General features: G+C 34.6%; 1 protein-coding gene across 1 annotated transcript; it reads left to right on the top strand.

Moving 5' to 3' along the window:
* Positions 1–12,731: 12,731 nt before the first annotated feature.
* On the top strand, positions 12,732–13,881 carry LOC111915607 (dirigent protein 22). The gene has a single exon (XM_023911250.3). It carries the CDS (start codon positions 13,066–13,068, stop codon positions 13,633–13,635), a length of 570 nt encoding a protein of 189 aa, XP_023767018.1. The 5' UTR covers positions 12,732–13,065; the 3' UTR covers positions 13,636–13,881.
* Positions 13,882–25,677: the final 11,796 nt, after the last annotated feature.

Here is a 25,677-nt window from a genome sequence, read left to right as displayed (position 1 = left end):
AAGCCTCTCCAATTGCTTGTGGTGTTTGTGAGCCATTAGAGGCACTACACTTGTGGTGCTTGCTTTCAAGACTTAGGATTTGAAAATTTAAGTTGTTATTGCAATATAACAAAAAGAGGTATGTAATCCAAACTTATATGTTTCGAAAATAGCAATGCACATTAGGGTTTTATTCTTGTGTTCATAATGTTGTGTATCTAATAGTGAAAACATAGATCCAAACTAGGGTTGCATGCACACTTAGGATTGTTTGTATAAAACCCATCAGTGGTATCAGAGCCATTGGTTAACTTGTTTTCAATTAGTTTTATTCAATTGTATGAACTTGAAAAATTAGGGTTTATAGCCAATAAACCCTAGGAGGCCATAGATTTCGAGATTAGGGTTTCCTAACCCTAATTTGCGAAAATCTTGAAAGGGTTTTTGAATCCTTTCCTTTCAATCCAAGATTTCGAAATCTAGGGTTTGCAAACCCTTAGATTTCGAGATTTGCCTCCTTCCCCAAGATAAGATCCTAAATTTTCGGGATTTGGATAATCCCATATCTTGTAATTATCCTTTAATAGTTAAATATGGTAATTAAAGATAATGAATTATCCCATCCCTATTTTCGAAATTTATAGAGGGATTTAAGGGATTAGGATAACTTAAATGTTTAAATGGTAATTATCTTTTAGATTTAGATAATCCCTTATGATTTGATAATTTAAATTAATAGTTTAATTTAAGATAATTATTAAATCAAGAGTTTTAATAATTAAAATTTTAATTTAAGTGACATTAAATTTCGAAAAATTTTAATTGAAGATTAAAACCCTAGTATTTTTGAAATGTTTAAAATACACCCTATACTATTATATTATTACAAGCTTAATATATATATATATATATATATATATATATATATATATATATATATATATATAATTAAAATGCTAGTCTTACCGTTAGTAGGCCTCATTCACGAAGCTGGTCTATAAGGTGGGTATAAGGTTGCGGCCTATAAAATGGCGCATAATGGGTGTACACTCACACCCACTGCTTGCTTGATTGGTGGAGGGTCGTTAGCCGAATGGGTAGGATAGGGCAACCTCATCCTCTCATTAAAAGTATAATAAGAAATACAAAGTAACTACATGTTTTCTAAAATTTCCAATCTTAGTTACTTTAGGAAAGGTGAATTGATGCAATCCCATGAAATTACACTTTGCACCTTGCTAAGAAGTTAGTGGAGCGTGTGTGGTTTACCGGCACACTAATTGGTTCTAAGCGAAAGTGGCAAAGGGTGATTCATTGTTTATCATAGTTCGATGGAGCGTGTGTGGTTTACCGGCACATCGAATAGGTGATCGATACAATGAAGGCACCATGTGAATTTGCATGGTAATTCACACCCGCTTTGTGATCCTCGGTATCCCAGTCACAAACGAGAGGGGAATATCGAGATTTAAACATGCCATTGAAAAGTTTCAATGAATCTCATCCGAACCTAGGAATTCTCAATACATTTAGAACTTAGAGTTAGGTTTTTCATGATGGAGGATTAGTGAATCGTCATTCACTTACCTTCAAATTATTTGCATTTAGATTACAACATCCCTTTTCTAAGATGTAAATATTGTTGTTGGATCCTAGCCCTAATTTTTCTTATTGGGTGATAATTAGGGATTCATATTCTAATCTATCTTTCTCCTTTTCCTTTGTAGATGTCGAAATCAAACAACGCTGCCGATAGTTCCTTCTCATTGATGAGCCTTTGCCAAAAGGTTACTTTCGATGGAACGAACTTTAGCGAATGTATAAGATACATTCGCACAATTGCTCGCTACGAGGACAAGGAGTATGTCCTTGATGAAAAGCTCGAGAAGATCAATCCAGAAATCGCTACTCCGGCTGAAATGAGTGCTTTTGAGACTCATGAGCGTGATGCAACGAAGGTTTACTGCATCATGATAGCCACAATGAACTCCAAATTCCAAAAGTCCTATGAGGACATGTATCCATACGAGATGCACCAAGACTTATTGGAGAGATACCACCAAAACGCGAGACAAGAGCGTTATGAGATTTTCACTAACATGATTTCCGCTAAGATGGGTCATGGAGAGTCTCTTATCGTGCACCTGCAAAAGATGCAAAGGTATGTCGATCGTCTTCGCAAGTTGAATGTTGACTTTGGGGAAGACTTGGCGATCGACATGGTGCTTCACTCTTTGCCTCCGATGTACAATCAATTTAGGATGACCTACCACATGTAAAAAGAAGAGGTCACCCTAAGCAAACTCCAAGGTCTCTTGAGGGTCGCTGAGGGCAACTTCAAGGACAAGTCTGTTGCGCCAACTCCCAATCCACCCGCTGCTCCTGTCTTGGCTATTGGTCAAGGAAAGGGAAAGAAGAGGAAGGCTTCGTCTAAAAACTATCGCAAGGTTAAAGCCCGAGATGGTGCCTCTTCTAGTGGGACCAAAGTTGATCCCGCTAAGCCCTGCCCTAACCCAAAGGAGACAGAGTGCCACCACTGCCACAAGATAGGACATTGGAAGAGAAGCTGCCCAGAGTACCTGCAAGACATCAAAGAAGGAAAGATCAAGCCATCTTTCGCAGGTGTATACACAATTAAATCTAACGATTCTAGTCATGCTATTTCTTGGGTTCTTGATACCGGTTGTGGTTACCACATTTGTTCTAATGTGCAGGGACTAAGAAGAAGTAGGGATGTGGAGCAAGGAAGAATCAATCTAATCATGGGGAACAGAAGATCGTCACCTGTGACCAAGATTGGAGTGTATTCTTTAGTGCTTAGGAATAATTTATGTTTAGATTTGAACAATTGTTGCTATTCGCCAGAAATGGCTAGAAACATCATTTCATTTCATGGTTTATATAGACAAGGTTTTAGATTTTCTTTTAATAATGAGAATGGTTCTATTTTAGCTTATCTAAATGGTGTCTTTTACTTTGAAGCTATACCATGTAATGGAATTTATGAAACTGTTATGATTGTTGATAACTTAGGAAATGATGTTTTGAATGTAGATTCTTCCAATAGTTTGGATAAAGCATCCTTGTGGCATAGTCGTCTTGGACATGTTAACAAGAAACGCATAGCCCAACTCCAAAAGGATGGAGTGTTGGAGTCATTCGACCTTAGGGAAGATGACACGTGCAAGTCTTGTTTGCTTGGAAAGATGACTAAGTCACCCTTCGCTGGTACGTGCGAAAAGGGTGAAGGTTTATTGGACCTAATACATACCAATGTATGTGGACTGTTTAGATCAACCACAAAGGATGGGAACCGCTTCTACGTGACTTTTTACCGATGACTATAGTAGATATGGGTATATCTATTTAATCAAGCAAAAGTCAGAAACTTTTGAAAAGTTCAAAGAGTTTAAGAATGAAGTGGAGAATCAATTAGGCAGGAAGATCAAGATGCTTCGATCCGATCGAGGAGGAGAGTACCTCAGTCTTGAATTCCACGAATATCTCAAGGAGTGTGGAATAGTTTCGCAATTGACGCCACCTAGGACACCACAATTGAATGGTGTGGCAGAAAGGCGTAATCGAACCTTATTGGATATGGTTCGCTCTATGATGAGTCGTTCTTCACTATCAATCTCTTTTTGGGGGTATGCCTTAGAGACTGCCGCCCATATCCTTAACCGAGTCCCTACTAAGAAGGTTGCCAAAACACCTCACGAGATGTGGACGGGGAAAGCTCCTTTGTTGGCACATATCAAGGTTTGGGGTTGCGAGTCTTTCGTAAGACGAGATACTCACGACAAACTTGAACCTCGAAGTGAGCGGTGTATTTTCATCGGCTACCCGCAGAAATCCTTTGGATATCTCTTCTATAGACCGAAGGACAATGTTGTCTTTGTTGCGAGGAGAGGAGTTTTCCAAGAGCGAGAACTCATAGGCCAAGAGGACAGTGGGAGGCAAATCGAGCTTGAAGAGATTCAAGAGTCGATAGATGAAGGAACCTCTACCACTGGCACTCAACCCGAGGAGGAAACTCCGATTGAACCAATTGACGAGTCCCTACCTCTTAGACGTTCCGATAGAGTTAGAGTTCAACCCCAGTTTTATATTTTTCATATTACTACCGAAGGGGACACGCATATTAGTGATGGTACACTAATAAATCTTGATGAACCTAATAGCTATAAGGAAGCCATGGCAGGCCCGGAGTCTGTGAAATGGAAAGAGGCAATGGATAGCGAGATCCAATCCATGTATGATAACCAAGTTTGGAATTTGGTTGATCATGTGCCCGGACGTAAGACCGTTGGGTGTAAGTGGATCTTCAAGAAGAAGACCGACGTGGATGGAAAGGTACACACATATAAAGCGCGATTGGTTGCGAAGGGCTTTACTCAAACTCCCGGAGTTGACTATGATGAGACCTTCTCACCAGTTGCGAAGATAAAGTCTATTAGGGTAATGCTAGCTATTGCTGCATTTCATGATTATGAGATTTGGCAAATGGATGTCAACACCGCTTTCCTTAATGGAAAGTTGGCCGAGGATGTTTACATGGCTCAGCCAGAAGGGTTTGTGGATCCGAAGCATCCAAATTGAGTGTGTAAGCTTGAGAAGTCCATTTATGGACTTAAGCAAGCATCTCGCAGATGGAATCTCTGCTTCGATGAGAAAGTCAAAGAGTTTGGATTTGTACGAAGCGAAGATGAGTCGTGTGTATATGTCAAAGCCAGTGGGAGTATAGTAAGCTTCCTCGTTCTATATGTCGATGACATATTACTCATAGGAAACGACATTCCGACTCTGCAGGAAGTTAAGTCTTGGCTCGGGAAGTGTTTCGCTATGAAGGACCTCGGAGAGGCTTCTTACATTTTGGGAATAAGGATAGTAAGAGAAAGAAGTAAGAGACTAATTGGACTTAGTCAGAACACTTACTTAGAGAAGGTACTAAAACGTTTTAGTATGGAAAACTCAAAGAAGGGAGAATTACCGATACAAAGCAATGCCAAATTGAGTAAGACTCAAAGTTCGAGTACCGAAGCTGAGATAGCTGAAATGAGCCGAGTTCCATATGCTTCCGCAGTTGGCTCAATCATGTACGCTATGACTTGTACTCACCCTAATGTAGCCTTTGCTTTGAGCATGGTTAGTAGATATCAAGGGAACCCTGGCAGAGCACATTGGATTGCTGTGAAGAATATCCTTAAGTACCTTCGGAGGATGAAGGAATGGTCTTTAGTCCTCAGAGGGACTGATGACTTGAAGGTGCGATGGTACAGTGACGCCAGCTTCCAAACCGATAGGGACAACTATCGTTCGCAATCGGGCTGGGTCTTTTACCCTTAATGGAGGAGAAGTGACTTGGAAGAGTTCCAAACAGGAAACAGTAGCTGATTCAACGTGCGAATCAGAGTACATAGCAGCGAGCGAAGCGTCGAAGGAGGCAATATGGTTGAAGAACTTCATTGGTGACCTTGGAGTTGTACCCGCCATAAAGGAGCCCATGGAGATTTTCTGTGATAATGAAGGAGCGGTTGCCTTGACCAAGGAACCGAGGGATCATGGTAGATCTCAACATATTGATAAAAAATATCACTTCATCAGACATCGTGTAGAAGAAGGACAACTCGTAGTGAAGAGGATATCATCAGAAGATAACCCAGCAGATCTGCTTATGAAGGGACTGAGTAGGGTTAAGCACTTGCAGCATGCTAGGAGTATTGGGCTGAAGGATGGTATTAGCATAGATTAGATAGTTTTAGAAACGTGTAATAGATAAATGTAATTGACATTTGATGATTAAATAAAGGAGTTTTATTTATAAGTAAAGCTACTATCATATGTTAATTGTTTAACTATTGTTTCAATTTTTGCATGTTTTGATCACTTCCAGAATAATTGAGTTTATTAGGAATAATCGAATTATTCAAATTGTCCACAATCGTTCATGTGTTGGAAGTAGATATGAATGAAGATTGTCATGAATTGGTGTGTAGATTGTCTAAATGGTATTAGACATAGCAAAGGGTTGCTGCGACATTCATGAGTGCTTATGAACTGGTTTTGAGCATTGGAATAAACCCGTGCTTGCTGGAATCACCGTATGGAATATGATATATAAGAGGTGATCGCTAGACGATAATATCATATAGTCTTAAAACCTAGATATATGGTTTATTATTTGCTAATTGATTGTACATTGATAATGCGAAAACGCATTGGTAACTCAATGTTATAAAACGCATTGTTGTGTATAGTTTATTATTGAATAAGTAAATGCATATAATTCGAAGTTTATCTGTAAATTTTATCCTAAGAGGGTAGAAGAGATATCTCGGCCGCTCGATGATTTGATTTGACTTATGTGCTGGGCCCGGTCAGAATTAAATTGATGTGTTCGATTAAGTTCTATGTCAAATAAATCGGAGATCGAGAAACCTAAATGCTTGACTAATCATTCCATAGAATTGTCAGCATGATATCTAACAGAGGACTGTACGATCCCTTATCTAGAGGACAGGTTACTGATAAGATCAGAGTTTGACAACGTCTTTGAGAGCTACGATTGCTAATCGGGTTGCACGTTACATTTGTGGTTACTAGACTTATCCAAGTGGGAGACTGTTAGATTAGTGTCTAAGCCCGTAACCATATTTGGTAAGTACTTGACCCGGTTGTGCATGGTCCTTTTGGGTTGCCTTCACCAAAGCAACTTGACTGGAGAAATTAAATAGAGAGAGAGGTTATTGTGATTTATTAATATGTTATAAGAATAATATATTAAAGGAAAAAATCATATTTGTTTAATTAATATTGGTCAATAATTAATTAGGAATTAATTTTGTGATCAAGTGTAACTAATTAAACTAGAGGGGCTGAATTGTAATTATAAGATAGTTGCAAGATAGGGCAATATTTATCCTTGTTAAAGGATGGACGAATTCAAGGATAAAGATATCCTTAAAATCGTCCAAGGATAAGAGGATAAGGGTTTTTTTTTAAGGCTTATCTTGTGGTTGCTTGGTGGGCAAGCAACTAGATAAGGATAAGGACTGAAACCCTAATCTAAACCCTATATAAAGACCCCTAGGCCTTTAGAATTCGTGTACATGATCCTAAGAGGTCCCAAGGACGAATTCCATCTCCTCCCTCTTCTATGTTAAGCCTCTCCAATTGCTTGTGGTGTTTGTGAGCCATTAGAGGCACTACACTTGTGGTGCTTGCTTTCAAGACTTAGGATTTGAAGATTTAAGTTGTTATTGCAATATAACAACAAGAGGTGTGTAATCCAACCTTATATGTTAATTTCGAAAATAGCAATGCACATTAGGGTTTTATTCTTGTGTTCATAATGTTGTGTATCTAATAGTGAAAACATAGATACAAACTAGGGTTGCATGCACACTTATGATTGTTTGTATAAAACCCATCAATATATATATATATATATATATATATATATATATATATATATATATGAATTTTATGTTGGAATGGTTCAACATAAGGGAATATATATATATATATATATATATATATATATATATATATATTGTTTTCTCAAATTCGATTTTGATTACGACATCCCTCTTCATAATCGATTTTTGAAAACATGACAAATTAAAAATATTGTAGCAAAAGACCGATCTAGTATCAGGTCTTTATGTGAGACATCATTAATCGTATCCCATATGCTTTGGGTATAGGATCGATCACATGTGCTATAATATTTATCCGTTCTAAATTTTCAAAATGCCTAGAGCATTAAGAGGGAAAAAGGAATTGAACCGGATATGACTGAAATGATTAAGCAATTGTCGAGAACAATCTTAGGTTTTCCTAAGATTGGTTTCTCATGGACAGTTGGAAATATGATGTTAAATTTGGAAAGGGACATATTGACATATTCTGAAAAGATGTAGCTCTTGTTCAGAAGTGATAGTCAAAATGGGAATATGGAAATGTTTCCATATTGGGAGTTGGATTTTAAGAATCTATGAGAAAGTTAGAAAATTTTATGCAAGAAAGATATTCAAAGGAATGTACTTTGAATGTGAGACTTCGTTTCCATGGAATTGATCTCCACTGGAATACTTTGTAATGTCTGTTGCCAGGTCTTTGTGACTTTTGTGCATAGTCATTGCAAGATGATCAATGTATAGAAGTTTAAAATCTAACAGATTATAGTAAATGACAAGAATTTGATATTCTTACATTTACGGTAAGGATTTGGGATTGTGAAATGAGCATCATTGGAATCATATTCAATTGATCTACTTCACAAAGTAAGGATCATAGAAAAACATAGTTTGCATACTTGGAGTATGGCATGGCTATTGCTTAGAAAACATAGTGTACATGCTTGGAGCATGGGACAACTATTGTTTTAGTTCAAGTGTTAAGTTGATAAATCGAAACAAAATAATGTGTAATCAATATGGTGATGAATAAAAGGTGTTTTATTTATACTCATAAGTGCTGAGACCATATTGGATTCAATTATTCTTGTGTTTCACTTTGCATGTTTTGACTTCCATAATAACTAGGTTATTCTTTCCGAATGACTAAGTTATTTAAACTTCCACAGTCGGTCATACGTCAGAAGTAGGTATGAATTAAGACTGTCATGAATTGGGCTTGTAGATGACTAAAGGTGTTTAGCCATAGCAATGGTTGCTACAACATTCATGAGTGCTCATAAGTTCTGAGTATTGGAATAAACCCACACTCACTTGCATCACTTCATGGAATTTATCTTGAGTGATCGTGAGACGGTAATATTATATATGTCTTCAAACCTAGAGATATGAGTTGTTACCTATGAGTTGGTTGTACATTGATTGCACGAAAACACATCAGTAACTTGATGTTATAAAACGTACCTTTGTGTATAATTTAATAAGTAGTAGAACAAGCATATGAGTCGAAGTTTATCTGTTCCTTCTAGTCATTGGAGGATTAGAAGCGATATCCGGGCCCCTCTATGATTTTGTTTTGACCTATGTACCAGGCCCGGTCAGAACCTAATTGATGTGTTCAATTTAGTTCTATGTCAAACAAATCGGAAATCGGGAAACAAACAGTTGGACAAAAAGTACGATGTTGTTCCATTTAGTCCTATGTACAGGCGTCGTTCGGACATGGAGTTCCAGGTTGGGGATATGGTGCTCCTGAAGGCACCGCCTTGGAAATGCATCATTCGGTTCAGGAAGCGGGGCAAGTTGGGCCCCAAGTACATTGGACCTTTCAGGGTCGTCGTCCGGGTGGGCAAGGTGGCGTATAGGTTGGACTTGCCATCCGAACTCAGTTAGATTCATAGCACTTTTCACGCCTCCCAGTTACGGAAGTGTTTGGTGGACGATTCAGCAGTGGTGCCTTTGGAGGATATTCAGGTGGATGACAGCCTTAACTACATTGAACGGCCTATAGCGATCCTCAACAGGAAGTCGAAGGATCTAAGGAACAAGAGGGTGGAGCTGGTGAAGGTGCAATGGCAGCACCGCAAGGGCTCGGAATGGATGTGGGAGACGGAGGATGAGATGAGGCAGCACTACCCCAAGATTTTTCAGGACTCAGCAGCAGACTCCAAGGACGAAGTAAAATAAGTAGGGGAGATTTATAACACCTGGTTCCTAGTACATATTTAAATTCAAGTATTTTGGTATTCTACTCTAGGATATGGCAAGTTGGAGGCCCAAGTCGTCGAGTAAACTTGACATTATGCGGGGGTTTTAATGATCTACTTAACGAGTCGGGGGACCGACTCGACGAGTAGAAGCTGTCTGGACAAAAGCCTAATATTTGGGTTCGCACCATATTTAAACAACTTATAACGCCCCAACACAGCCTCCATTGTTCCTCCCAAACAAGAGAAAGCCCTAACTCGAAACCCTACCATTTTTGTGTTGGTACCTTTTTGTGTGTTTTGAAGTTGAAAAAGAGGAAAGAAGTTTGGGAGTTCAAGTAGAAGCAACAAGATCCAGATGTTTTGCTCCATTCTCAGTTCATTAAGGGGATTAAGGATTTGTGAAGAGTTGGTTTTCATACCGGGATCAGTGCAGACACAACACGACTTTGAGGTGAGTCCTCTCCTAGTAGGAGTGGGTCTACGACCACAATGTCGACCCAGAAGTAAGAGTACTGGATAGATGATTGTCTTTGTGATAATTATTTAGTGTTGATATGAGATATGTTTATTGTGCCTGATATGATTATTGTGCTTGATGTGTTTACTGTGCTTGATATGTGTTAACAGTAGTAGGGGGTGAAATAGTCCTCGGTTACCGGTTGAAAGATACCGAAGGGGAGGGTAGCTCCCAGTTATCGGTTGAAAGATACCGAGGAGAAGCCTAACTCATGGCTATGCCCGACAGTTACCGGTTGACAGATACCAAAGATTATGCATTATTTGGTACGGGTATGATCGGGGAACTCACTAAGCTTTGTGCTTACAAATTTTATTTTTGGTTTCAGGTACCTCTTCATCTAAGGGGAAGGAGCCGACATGATAGCAGCGCATCACACATTCACACATGATATTCTGCATTTAAGAAACGTTGGATTGTACTATGATATTATACTATTTGCTAAAATGGTTTTGAGACTTGTGATTTGTGACTTTATGTTTGAAAGGATTTCAATGCTGTTTTCCGTTAGCTATTTTTACAAGTAATATATTTTAAAACAAAAAATTTTGGGTCTCGATTTTGGGATGTTACGGTCATAATCATATATGATTATATAGTCTGTGAACATACATATATGTATAATGATTTATGATTATGCGTACACTGTTGCTGCCGGTACACTGGAACGTTAGAGCGGCAAATGAAAAATGTATGACTCAGGTTGAATCTTTTATATATATATATATATATATATATATATATATATATATATATATATATATATATATATATATATATATATATATATATATATATATATTTGGGGGGGGGGGGGGGGGGGGGGGGGGGGGTATTCTCTCTGTGTGTGTATAAATAAGGCCATTGCCTATTATGAATAAATCAAAGTTGCTTTGTGTAAGACTTGAGTATTCTCAAAGTTTTTCTCTGTTGAAATTTATATTCCTAAATAGCAAGGTTCATATCCAAGTTCATATTATCGGTTATACTCGCAACATTCAGGTGAGTTATTCTATTTAGTCATTCTAATTATATTTTTATTCATTTTTATTATTATTTTACACATCCTAATTTCATTTTGCGTAATTTCATTTTTTATTATTATTTTACACATTCTAATTTCATTTTGTGTAAATTCATTTTGGAGGTTTTGAATCCTTATATAGAACAACTTATGTTTTTTTAAGTATTTATTATTTTATCTTCTGTTAAAACAGAGTTTAAAAATATATTGGGATTAGTTTATTTGGTACTAAAATTTGATAAGTTAATAAGTTGTATTTTATTATTTATGAAAATTTGATTATATTTGTAAAATAGGTGTGAGACCCATGTATTATACGGGTTGATTTAAAAAAAATTAAACATTAAATTAAAGTGTAAACAACAAATATTTTTTAATGTACAACTTTAAAATAAGAAAGGAAGAAACCTATCAATTGCCATTTAATATTATATATATATATATATATATATATATATATATATATATATATATATATATATATATATATATATATATATATATATATATATATATATATATATATATATATAGGTTCAAATGTTTTTCACGTGCTAGATTGCACCAATAGGAATTTAGTATTAATTATATGTATATTAAATGCTATTCATACTTATAACTCATTTTTATGGAAACTAATTAAATTCGTCATTAATGTCAACAATAATATTCTTTCAGAATAAATTCATATCTAAAAGAATGAGAGTGTATTGCAGCAGAATGAGAGTGTATTCTAGTAGAATACACTCTTGTTCTTCATATTCCATACAATTTTATTGTATTTTAAATGATTGAGTCTTGAAACAAAGTACGAACTCATATATAAAAACCTAGATGTAAATTCATTCTAAAAGAATGTTATTGCTTGCATTAACGACGAATTTAATTAGTTTCCATAAAAAAAGAATTATAATTATGGATATCATTTAATATACATATAATTATGGAAATCATTTAATATCTATAATTATTTAATTTTACTAAATTTCTATTGGTGCATTATAGCATATAATAAATATAAAAAACAAAATAACCTAGCCCTATATATATAATTGACAAGTGGATAATATTTATTTCAAAAATACTACAAAATGATAAATGTCAAAACTCACGAGAGATTGACATGTGGCAAAAAAAACCGTTTATTTATTAAGAATGATTAGCAGAAAAGGCAAAAATGATATCTTATATATTATTAGCATTTTTGTTTTTTTTAACTGAATGTAAAAATGTAATTTTATTTACAGAATTTGAGAGTTTCTATTATATTAAAAAATGTACATGTACTGTACGAAACAAACCTTTTTTTTATTATTATTATTATTATTATTATTATTATTATTATTATTATTATTATTATTATTATTATTATTATTATCTAAACACTAAAAGGTGATTATTACCATTGTGAAAGGATAATTTAAATAAACAATCCCAAATGTCCCCTTAATATTTTTAAGCTTTGGAGTCGAGCCTCCTCTATTGAACACATGATCAAGAACAAACTACTCCCCACAATTCCACAAATAAATCATTAAAAATCAAAAGCCCACTTTTTCTTTTTAAAAGGGAATAATATTCAACAATGGTATCCTGTCCAGTCTCCACAGAAATGTGAATGCTACCCTCCACTTGCTTCCATCAAAGAAAACGAGTTTCTTTCACCGAAACCAGAGTTAACTAGTTGACTTCCGCATTTTCTTTTCAATTTAAATCATTTCGCTTATAAGACGTTTGTTTGCAGGAACAAGGTTAATGATTCAAATCTCTGTGTTCAAGTTTCCATCGTCTATCTTTCATAAACGCATTTTCAACTAGAAATCCAGTTCTTAAAATCCCAATTTCTTTGTCCAGAAACAAAGAATCAAGTCCCATTTTGAACCTTTTTGTTTAGGGTTCTTCAGATTTCTGATATAAATGAAGAAAGAGCATTTGATCTTGACGCTATGCACACTTTTCGCCATAGCAATACCATTGGTTCAAAGCATTTCTGAAGGGCCAAAAGGAGTGGAAAAATGGTTCAAAGAACTCCCACACAAGAAACAAAGGGTCACAAAGCTACATTTCTACTTTCACGACACCACAACTGGACCGGGTCAAACTGCATATCAAGTATTCGAGTCAAACATCAGCTCGACCACAATCACCCAATTTGGTCGAACCTTCATGTTTGACAACCCACTAACGGTTGAACCAGATGCAAGGTCTATGAGGATTGGTAAGGGCCAAGGGTTCTTTGGTGCAGCATCTTTTGAAGAACCACGGTTTCTTATGAACTTGAACTTTGTGTTTACACAAGGGAAGTTCAATGGTAGCACCCTACAGTTTCTTGGCACAAACCCGATACTGAATCGGGTTCGTGAAATGTCTATAGTTGGTGGGACAGGTGCTTTCAGGTTAGCACGTGGGATCGCCACGGCTCAGACGTATTTTCTTAATGATACGTCGTCTATCGTTGAGTATAATCTTGTAGTGCTTCATTATTAAGCTTGCCGACTCGTTATTTTTGTTCTTTTTTGTTTGGTAATTTGTTGTATACGACGATGTGTTAGTAAAAATATGTATGGGGGTGTCTTCCATGCTTGTGTCCAATTCAAGTCCATGAATATATTATATATAATAATATATTGAATGAGGTATAACATTTTTATGTAAATGTTTAATCTTTGGTTTTTATATGTATTATCGTAGATACGTTATATGTTTACAAATAAAGGTGCTTGTTATATACAACTTAGGTCGCGTTTGATTTTCTTGCCGACTAGGGCCGTGATATATACGCATCATCTACCGAGTCAGGGCCGACTCGGAAAGCAAGGTGAAGTTGGGAGATGACTGACCGAGAAAGAAAACAAAGCTTTCCAATGGTGCCCTTGGCTTTGAACCCGGAAAGGAAGGTGAAGTTGGGAGATGGCTAATCGGGAAAGAAAGCAAGGCTTTTCAATGGTACCCTTGGCTTGGATAAAAATTCATAGCTAATGAAGGTTAAAGGAATACAACTTGGGTCTCACTTATAGAAGTAATTGTATTTACCAACATGCTGAAGGATTTTTTGTGTTTTATTTCTAAAATAATATACTTAATGTCTATTATGCTGAAAGTTATTATTATTATTATTATTATTATTATTATTATTATTATTATTATTGTAATTGTTTTTATTGTTATTATTGTTGTTGTTATTATTATATTGCATAGAAACGTGTAGAGCATCGGGGTAAAATGATCATTTTGCACGAGTCAACACATTCAATCGGATTTTCAATCAAACAACATGATTTCTTACTCAATCAGAATTTCTTATTCGGACAGACATTTCTCAATCGACACTTTTTCAATCAGCAACTATCAAATGGAAACGGGGCCCAAGTTTGGTCACTCCGTCTAGGGTGTTTGATAACAATAATTGATGCCTCTTACCTTGCCCATAACTATGATTCGGTCATTGAAAAACCTTTTTTCGGTCATCAAAAAAATATAAAAAAATACCCTCAATTTGTAACAACAGGCTAAAAATATAGTACACCTTATTTATTTATTTATTTATTTTTACGAAAAAGGTTACTTCATATTAACCCTAAATTAACGTTTTTTACTATGACAATTCCTCCAAGCTCTTTCCTTAATTTATCTATATAACTTATACCTACAATCACCAAAACATGAACATTGCTAAGCTTGAAAGCATAATGATCACAAATGATCAAAGTTTATCTCAAATCAACACACACACACACACACATATATATATATATATATATATATATACACACACACACACACACTCATGTAGAATATCCTTTCTATATATCAGTTATACTCCTTTATTCAATCTGTCAAATCATGATACAATCATAATACTAATTTCAAGAATAATCTCTTATAATTCAGTTTCTTTATCTCAAATATCTAATTATATAGATACTCATTATCTTTCACTATATTGAAGTCTTCTACATCATAAACCCAATGACCTCAGAAGTCTTCTACCTGAATAAATTCAATCACCTCTTATGGATTTAGACATATAAGTCTCATATCTCCGTTTTGGACATTCTCGTCAAATCAAATTTTTACATGAAATGATCTAATCAACCTCTCATAGATCTATCATGTAGGTCTTTATGATCTTAGCTAGAAATCCTCTTTTTATTGATCTTCTACATAATGAGATCCAGTTTCCTCTCATGGATTCATCATATGAATCTCATAAACTCAATCAAAAGTCCTCATTCATATATAATTTCTTACATAATCAATAAGCTTCTTATCTAACACATCTTAACAATCTATAATAATAATATCATTAACAATCATCTATATTACAAGAGTAATCAAGAATTAATCACCTTGTTTATGGTCTATGTGGATGATACTCCAAGCTTTTGACCTCATTGTTTACACTTTTTTCTTGATTTCTTAATCACAATCTATTAATGCTCATCATTAATTAAGTCATTTGTATGACTTAACTCTTATAGATAATCTCTTTTATACAATAAGGTCATTTTCTCAAATCACATAAACCTTACTTTTACAAAGTTTTCAATATTCATAAAAGTTCACTCTATCAACTGTATAATGTTAATAACATCATAATTTACCACATAATGGCTTAACCCATAAAGTCATATTTTATAACAACCATGTTTCTTGCTAGGCATGATTAATAAAATATGTATTTACGTTGGTCAATAATTGTAATCTTCTATGAATAAATGAATGAGAATTATTTGAGTATATGTGATTTATGTTTATATAACGTTTATATAAAAACTTAATAAATAGGCTAAAAACACTTTAAGAATAAAATATTATTTTGGAAAAATAATTTAAACGAAACTTGTAGTAGTCGTGTGGCCGTACGTATAAAGAACGCCAAAATCTGATTTCATATGAGGAAGTTATGATTTTTCAAAGTTTTGACGCAATAGTGTGGACAGAGAAATCAAAATTAAAATCGGTTATAGCCAAAACAATGTAAATGATAATTGAAGATCTCATGAATAGGAATCTATTGATACAAATATAGTCAAGAACAGAGTTCGTATGAAGAAATTATGAATTTTACACGGTCTTTTTGTAATGTAACCTTCGTAGAGTCTTAAATTTAAAGTCAGATGAGAATTAGCCGACATGGTCTAAATGAAAGTTGTATTACTCGGAAATACCTACACGTAGATATAAAGAACTTTGAAAAACAAAGATTTTATGAGTAAGATATGAATTTTTGAAGTTTGGAACCGTACCTACCTCTTTGCAATGTGGCCCTATATAATCTCATCACGTGTTACATTTTGGGTGGAGGAACCAGTACTTACCCAGGCACGACATGCCTTCCCTAAATTTTCTTTACCTTTGACTTTCTAAGCTCAAAATTCCAAAATTCTCTAGTATTTAGGGCATTTTAGCAAGAATCGGACGCACTAGGGATCCCGGAAAAATAGAAGCTTTAGGGTCGGAATTCTGCCTACAACTTTTCCGGTTTTCGATAGAAACTTTGTAAGTTAAGCTACACTTGTTGTGCTTTAAGTGTAACTTATGTTTAAGTTCATTATTATTATTATGAACCTATAAAAAAGATTTATCAGTGATTCTATGTCATAATAGTAATTGATCTACTTACAAGAATGATGTCTAGGATAGATTTAATGAGGTGTTTAAAGTGGGATTTCCAAACAATATACCCTATATACTAAACAAACCCTGCCTCAGATACGATCTTACCTGGTTGTTCATTATCAACTATTGAAGGTTTGCTTGATCGGATACAAACAAGTATAAACACAAGAAAAGATGACATAGATGAAAAGAAGAAGAAAAGAACAACGATGAACACAAAGATGGTTTTTCACTAAGAAAAATGTTCTCACAAAGAGAACAGGTGCACAAAGCAGTCACAAAGACGGCCACACCACACATTAGGGTTTAACCGCAATGCAAGACTATATACTAACAGAGTAAATGGAAATCCCTTTATTTAAGGGGTGTAATCTAATCTACGTATAGTCTTATACTAATCACTAAGATTACGGATCATATATCTATTCTATAAATACAAAGCTAACTATGATTACAAAGTGTCTAATTGGCAAATAAACAAAAGTATCAGACTATTATACAAAAGTTAATGATGTCGCTGATACTATGTAAATGCTAGCGCTTACACTGACTCTCATGCTGACGGTAGCAATAGTGTTGACATCAGCGCTGGTGCTAACATTGGTGGCCAACATGTGAATGGTGTTTGAATCATCAGATTGTCAGGTGCGACCTTACAATCTCCCTCTATCTTATGATGTCAAAACTAAACATTTAAAGTATCATCTGGAGAAAATTTGCTTCAGCAACCTTACTTTCAGCTGCATACTTAAGCTCCCCTTGAGAAAATGAATGCTTCTAATAGACACTTTGGAAATTTTAATCTATAGCTCCCCTTTACAAGGTGTATGGATCTCTCCCTTTTTAGCATCAGCAGAATGTTCCAGAGATGTAGAATCATCTCCCTGATATCATGTGATTTTGCTATAAATCATTGACATACTGTTGTAAAGATTCATCAGTGTATGGTTTGTTACGCTCAATCATAAATTTATTTTATTAGAAAAATAGGGACAAGAAAAGAGAGATGCGTGTAATACACTTTGGTTTTTTAGTATACCCATCGACATTAATTGTCGAAGTTTTATCGGTGTATGGAAAATAGAGTGAATCATTAACCTCCTTGATATAAATTTTTTAGGTCGAGAATGGATAAGTGCGTGTAATACATCACAATATGTGATATACCTATCGACACAGATTTTCAAGTTCTCATCGGCGTCTAGTTTTATACGTTGAATCATAAAACTTTAAAGAAGAAAATATGGTAAGAGTCTGTTGGTGCGTGTCATAAACTACAATACATAGTCTAACCATCAACATAGTTTTCTAAACTTTCATCCAGGTGTGGTATTTCACAGTGAATGATTAAGTTCTAGAAAGAAGATTTATGGAAGAGAATGAATGTTTCAATAAGGCTTAGGTGAAATTAATGTGAATCATAAACAATGTCAGCTCATCAATAAGAAGTGGTTTAACTTCTGTATCATAGTGTTAAGCTGCAGTTTAGAATCAATGATTCACCATTAATTCCTTTAATGAGGTACAAATAAATATAATAATATAACATATAATAGAACAATGATACATCACAGTACGTGATATACCCATCGACACAGATTTTCAAGTTCTCATCGGCGTCTAGTTTTATACGTTGAATCATAAATCTTTAAAGAAGAAGATATAGTAAGAGTGTGTTGGTGCATGTCATAAACTACAATACATAGTCTAACCATCAACTTAGTTTGCTAAACTTTCATTCAGGTGTGGTATTTCACAGTGAATCATTAAGTTCTATGAAGAAGATTTATGGAAGAGAATGAATGTTTCAATAACGCTTAGGTGAAATTAATGTGAATCATAAATAGTGTCAGCTCATCAACAAGAAGTGGTTTAACTTCCGTATCATAGCGTTGAGTTGCAGTCTAGAATCAATGATTCACCATTAATTCCTTTAATGAGGTACAAATCAATATAACAATATAACATATAATAAAACAACAATCCATCACGATACGTGATATACCCATCGACACAAATTTTCATGTTATCATCGGCGTCTAGTTTTATACGTTGAATCATAAAATTTTAAAGAAGAAGATATGGTAAGAGTATGTTAGTGCGTGTTATAAACTACAATGCATAGTCTAACCAGCAACTTAGTTTTCTAAACTTTCATCCAGGTGTGGTATTTCACAGTGACACGTTAAGTTCTATGAAGAAGATTTATGGAAGAGAAGGAATGTTTCAATAATGCTTAGGTGAAATTAATGTGAATCATAAACAATGTCAGCGCATCAACAAGAAGTTGTTTAACTTCCGTATCATAGTGTTGAGTTATAGTCTAGAATCAATGATTCACTATTAATTCCTTCAATGAGGTACAAATAAACACAATAATATAACATATAATAGAACAAATAAATTAATATACAAATAGAAAAAAGGAATTGGTCAGACAAGGAGGTTTTCCAAAACGATAACCATGCAACTTTTTCAGAAAAGTAATAAAGACCCGATCCAATAAATCTTTATACTTAAACTGTGATTAAAAACTTTATTCTCTCCAAGATATCTTCTCCTTACCACTATCTATAAATGAGTACACGGACACGATCAAATACATCAAAACAAATCACACACATAAAATGCCTTTAAAGATTGATGTGTTGCAAATGCATTCCAAACTTCATATCTACCAAGAGGAGAAAGCATCCAATACTGAGTCTTTGTAACCAATGGGTTATAAGGATCCAATCTTTGTAACCTTGGAGTTATGTGAGTCATCAGGACAATACTTGAAGAAGCAAAGAGTTGTGAATCACTATAGTAGAGACGAGGACCGTTGATTTGAGAATATGTTTTTTGGATCTTGGATTAGAAGAAGTGTGACAAAAAGATCATCATTGTAGATCTGTAGTGTCATGAAATCTAGATCCATTTTATCTCATTGGAACAAAAATTAGATGCAGAAGAAAGGCGACATAAGTGTGTAGGAAAACAAGTTCGAACACACATCGTCCTTTTATGGTGTCGACCATAATGCACTATGTGCTTCATAGTCTAACCATCAACTTCATATCATAAGAAGCCAATGTTAATGAAGATATGAAGAGCTAACTTCAACAATAAGATCGTGCAACAAAATGGAGAAATTTGTTTAACAAGCTGATCTTTTCTTTGAAGAGCAAGAAGTGATAGTCAGTGTCACGATGAAGATAGAAGATCACGATAAGAGAAATGGGAGAGAAGACAAAGCATTGTTTTTATTAGATGTGAGCATACAACGTATAATCCTTTGGTAACATAGGATAAAAGTCTATATTTGTAGTTTTTTTTAGTGTTGTAATTAAATAATAAGGCAAACAACACATTTTTGTGAATTTTATTAGTTTTTGAGTTGGTATAGATGTATAGACTTTTAAGACAATTTATATATATATATATATATATATATATATATATATATATATATATATATATATATATATATATATATATATATATACATAAAGAAACAAGAACTCTTAGGACATAGAAGGCATGCCCAATTCATCAATGAGAGAGGTAACTTTCTGATCATTTAGTGGCTTGATGAAGATATTAACATCAAGTATGCTGGAGTCACAAGCATATTCCTTAGTGTGGGATTCAATGATATAAATTATTAGACCTTTTCCTTTTAGCTCTTTATCAGCAGAAGACATTTCTCTATGTAACGTAACAGTTGGTTTTTCATACATTTCTTGCACTGATTCGTAATTCTAAATCAAATGAAAACTATGATGAAGAAGGTTTCTTATGATATATTTTATTTCATCAAATGGAGATAACTTGATTGCAAAAGAGGATTTTGGATATAAGGAAGAAGACATTATAACTTGAATATATAAGAAAACCCACTCTGATATCAGTTAAAGATTCACTTGATTGGATACAAACAAGTATAAACACATGAAAAGATGATATAGAAGAAGATACAAACAAAAGAACAACAATGATCACAAATATGGTTTTTCACTAAGAAAAATGTTCTCACAAAGAAAACAAGTGCACAAAGTAGTCACAAAGATAGTCAGGCCACACGTTAGGGTTTAACCCTAATGCATGACTATAAACTAATACAATAAAAAATATCCCTTTGTTTAAGGGATGTAATCTAATCTACGTATAGTCTGATCCAAATCAATAATACTACAAATCAGATATCTATTCTATAAATACAAAGCTATCTATTATTAAAAAGTGAATAATGGACTAATATAAAAAAGTATTAGAGTATTATAAAAAAAAGGTCACACTATCGCTGATACTATGTAGACATTGGCATTGGCACTTATATTGGTTCTAGTGCTTATGTTGGCACTTACGCTGGTGCTGGTGTTGACGCTGGTGGACAATGTGTGAATGATGTTTGACTCATTAGATCACAAAGATGTGGCCTTACAGCTATAGATCAATATTTATTGGCATTATTAAGGAATCTAGACTATCAACATTATAGTAATGAGGAATATAAGATAGAGACTTTGTGATAATCGTATCTAGGTCTTTAGAAGGAAAAGCTAAAGTGTTAGGCGAAGCTCTGCCTAAATTACAAGTCATCCACTTATAACATGTGAGTGCATAGTTACTTTCATATTAGCCATATATATGAAGTATTTAGATGATTATATGCTATATGTGCCTATTATTTGTGTTCTTGATATACGTGCTAGATGAAATTATATAACATGATTTAACCATATATATATATATATATATATATATATATATATATATATATATATATATATATATATATATATATATATATATATATATTGGGTAGAAAAGAGTTGAGGAAGATGAAATAATGATGGGAGGCCATAAATTTATAGTAATGTTGTACTGATGAACTAATCATCTAGTAGAGTATATGAAGCATCCCAAGATATGGTCCCAGAAATTTCATTTTTAATAATAGATAAAATAGTATTTTCCAACATCATCCAAAAATTTCAAATAAAACAAATGTAACAAGTGCCATAAATTCAGAGTAAAACATTATGTGCGGAATCCTAATGGTGTGTACGATGCAGTCAACCCGACCTCTTCCCTTTGCAACCGGAAGTATTTAAAACATATACTAAAAATAGTATGCACAAAGCTTAGTAAGCTCCCCAAAATACCACAAACCATACAGATCATGCAATAATGAGATACGAGCATTGTCCACACTTAGATAATAGTGAGATATTGACCCCGCCCACACTCGAATAATTGGCCCCGCCCACACTCAGATAGTAATGAGATACGGGCCCTGCCCATACTCAGATAATAATGAGATACGGGCCCCGCCCACACTCACATAACGCGCCCCGCCCAAGAGACATACATATACAAGTACATACAAGTATCACACAGACAACAAGTATAATAACATACTAAACGAGGGTCTGCACACCCCTGAACCAGAATGTCAGAAACGTCCAGGGTGGATGACTTCATGAACAGTATCATAACAATTGAATAATAGAGATCAAAGCGTTACAACCATCATGTTGATAAATTATAAGTTTTTTACATTGTATTAGAATTGTTGTTTGTTTGATTTCCAAATACATATGACCAAAAATATGTGACATGACGCTGCTACGCCCCATCTTCAAAATCAAACCCTTATGAGTACCCGTTTACTGATTTCCTGAGAATACAAGTAGTTTTGAAAAAGTGTTAACAATTAAGTTGTTGAGTTCATAAACGTTTTGTATGAGAAAAATCTATCGGTTTTCTTTGTAAAATGATAGAGTGTACTTCCAAAAAAGCCAATATTTTCTTTTAAATGTAACGTAGTCTTAGATACACTAAGACCGAAAATGTATAAGTATTGTTGTACTCGGAAGTGGTATAATGTAGTTTTAATGTTTATAAAACCATTTGAATGTATGTTTCCATAGATGTAAGTTGTATTGTACTGGAAAATAATGTACTGTAGTTGTATCTATGTAAAACCCTTCGAATGTATGATTCTAGAACTACTAGTTGTACTGTAAAATAGTGTAATGTAGTTTTATTATTAAATAAAACTGGTGAATGTAAGTTAGCTCCGTAAACCAAATGTATTAGTTAATACCACAAGTGAGTTATTATAACCATGCTATCGACTAGTTAGCCTGCTACGACGTTCTTCAGGCGTCAGAATGTTACGAAATTTGTCACCCAGACATGCCGGTCTAACTATAGCTAATAGTGTAGGTGCGGGATTTTCAGTCCCGTATAGATCTATATAGAAGTGTAACACTCTCCCTACAAGAGACTCTAGTTATAATACAGGACTTTGTGTGTACTCTGGTAGGTACGGTGAAGCCAAATGTCTCACAAAATTACATTAACTGCTTTACGTCTAGTGTAATGAAAACCCTTTTTCTGGTAAATGTATGGATTACCCTTCCATAGTGTTTACATAGCATAAAAATAATTATACTTTTAAATAATGTGAATGCCCCGTAAACTATACCTATTATAGTTTATAAAAATTGTTTCGTTGAAATGATGAATCCTTTGTATGTACCATTATATATACATATATATATATATATATATATATATATATATATATATATATATATATATATATATATATATATATATATATATATATATATTAAGAATAAGCTAGCCTATTTGTGATCGTTTTTCGTGGCTTTATGTTTTTAGCAATACGTTGTATGAAAAGTTCACGAGTTTTGACGCAATACTATTTATGAATTTAGCACTTTTGTATAAACGGTAGGAAAATGTATTTAACCATTTTGTAATTTCAAACACAAGTTTTCTTGTGGTTTACTTGTATTCTCCCCCTAAAACATAGAAAATCTCGGAAAATGTAGGGGTATGAACTCACATCGAGTGTGTTCTTGGCTGGATAACGAAGTGATGGGGATGATCTTTGAGTTAGAATACGTGAAGGGGTTCGTATACTATGAGTATTTAACACATGATATTGTGTGAAAATTAGTTGAACTAACTTGAAAGTGTTATAAAAACACTTGATTTAACAAGGAAACTTACAACGATTCTTAATAACTATCTTGAAGAATAGTCTCTGGGGAAGGTTTTGTTCTTGATTCTGGGAAACACGTATGAAGATTTGAATATGTAAGGCACTCTTTCTTGAGAGAAAAGTGAAGGAACTTTGAAGATGTAAATGAGAAATGGGGAGAGTGATTTCAGCTATATATATATATATATATATATATATATATATATATATATATATATATATATATATATGAGGTGTAAGAGTGATGTGATGTTTGTATTGGTATGTGTAATATATCACATTGGGAAAAGGATCACCGCTTTAAACTGGTGATTTTGGCCTAGCACCACCAAAATCTCCATGATTTCGGACCAATCCATTATCCGAGAACCCCCTTTAAACCACCAAAATCAAGGGTGATTTCGGTCCATCCACCACCGAAATCACATGTGATTTCGATCCAAATAAAACCGTAATCCCTAAGTTTTTCGGTCTTGTGCCACCGAGGTCTTCAAGTTTTTCAGTCCTAGCCACCTAACCGAGAACCTTAAAAGCAAGGTATAATTTATTGATTTATGTCTTAACTATTTGTCTTTCGCTTGACTTGCTTGACTTTTGTTGACCCAAAATAGCCGGTTGTCACATTATCCCCCCGTTAGAGGGAATTTTGTGCTGAAATTAGTTCTAGAGTGGGTACTCATCAACTATGGAAAAGATGTGGGTACTTTTGTTTCATCTGATCTTCTCGTTTCCATGTGAAGTTAGGTCCTTGCTTGGTATTCTAGCGGACCTACAATATTAGTATACATATTTGTTTCGTTCTCTTGATCTCCCTGTCCATTATTTCCATAGGTTTCTCTATGAATTTTAGACTCTCGTTTACTTCAATTTCATCAAGTGGAATTACGAGAGTCTCGTCGGACGAACAACTCTTCAGATTAGACACGTGGATGGTCGGATGAACATTACTGAGTTCCTATGGTAGTCGAAGTTTGTAAGCCAACAGGCCAATCCTGGCAAGGATCTCGAATGGCCCGATATACCTTGGATTTAGTTTTCCATGTTTTTCAAAATGTATCATTCCCTTCCAGGGTGAGATCTTCAATAAAAAGCGGTCACCAAGCTGGAATTTCAAGGGTTTACATCGTTTATCTATATAGCTCTTTTGCTGATCCCTAGATGCTTTTAGTCATTCCCGAATTTGGACGATTTTCTCTATTTTCTCCCTTGTGATCTCAGGGACGGTGATTGTGTTGTTAGGAACTTGCCCCCTTGCTAGCTGTATGTCACCCACTTCAGCCCAGCACGGAGGTGATCTGTACTTACATCTATAGAGGGCTTCGAATGGTGCGACTTTGATGCTATTATGATAGTTGTTATTGTAAGAGAATTCGATGAGTGGTAAATAGGTATACTAGGCTTTACCAAAGTCTATCAAACAAGCTATCAACATATCTTCCAGTGTCTGAATGGTTCTTTCACATTGCCCGTCAGTCTGCGGATGGTACGTTGTACTCATCTCGAGTTTGGTTCCTAAGGACTTTTGTAGTATTTGTCAATACTGTGAGGTAAATCTACTATCTCTGTAGGAGATAATGGATATTGGCAACCATGTAATCTTACGATCTCTTTAATGTATGTCCTGGTTAGCTTCAACATCTTGTAGGTCTCTTTTATTGGTAGGAAGTGTGTGGATTTGATTAACCTATCAATGATCACCCAAATAGTGTCAAGACCACCCATCGTCTTGGGTAACGTGGTTATGAAATCCATGGTTATCCGCACCCACTTCCACTCGGGTATATTTGGTTGTTGTAGTAAACCTAAGGGCTTCTAGTATTCTACCTTGACCTTGGCGCAAGTCAGGCACTTGCCCATATAGGTAACTATTTCTTCTTTCATGT

This window comes from Lactuca sativa, chromosome 8 (assembly GCF_002870075.4).
Source record: "Lactuca sativa cultivar Salinas chromosome 8, Lsat_Salinas_v11, whole genome shotgun sequence".
Lineage (NCBI taxonomy): Eukaryota > Viridiplantae > Streptophyta > Magnoliopsida > Asterales > Asteraceae > Lactuca > Lactuca sativa.
This window is presented reverse-complemented; position numbering and strand designations above follow the sequence as displayed.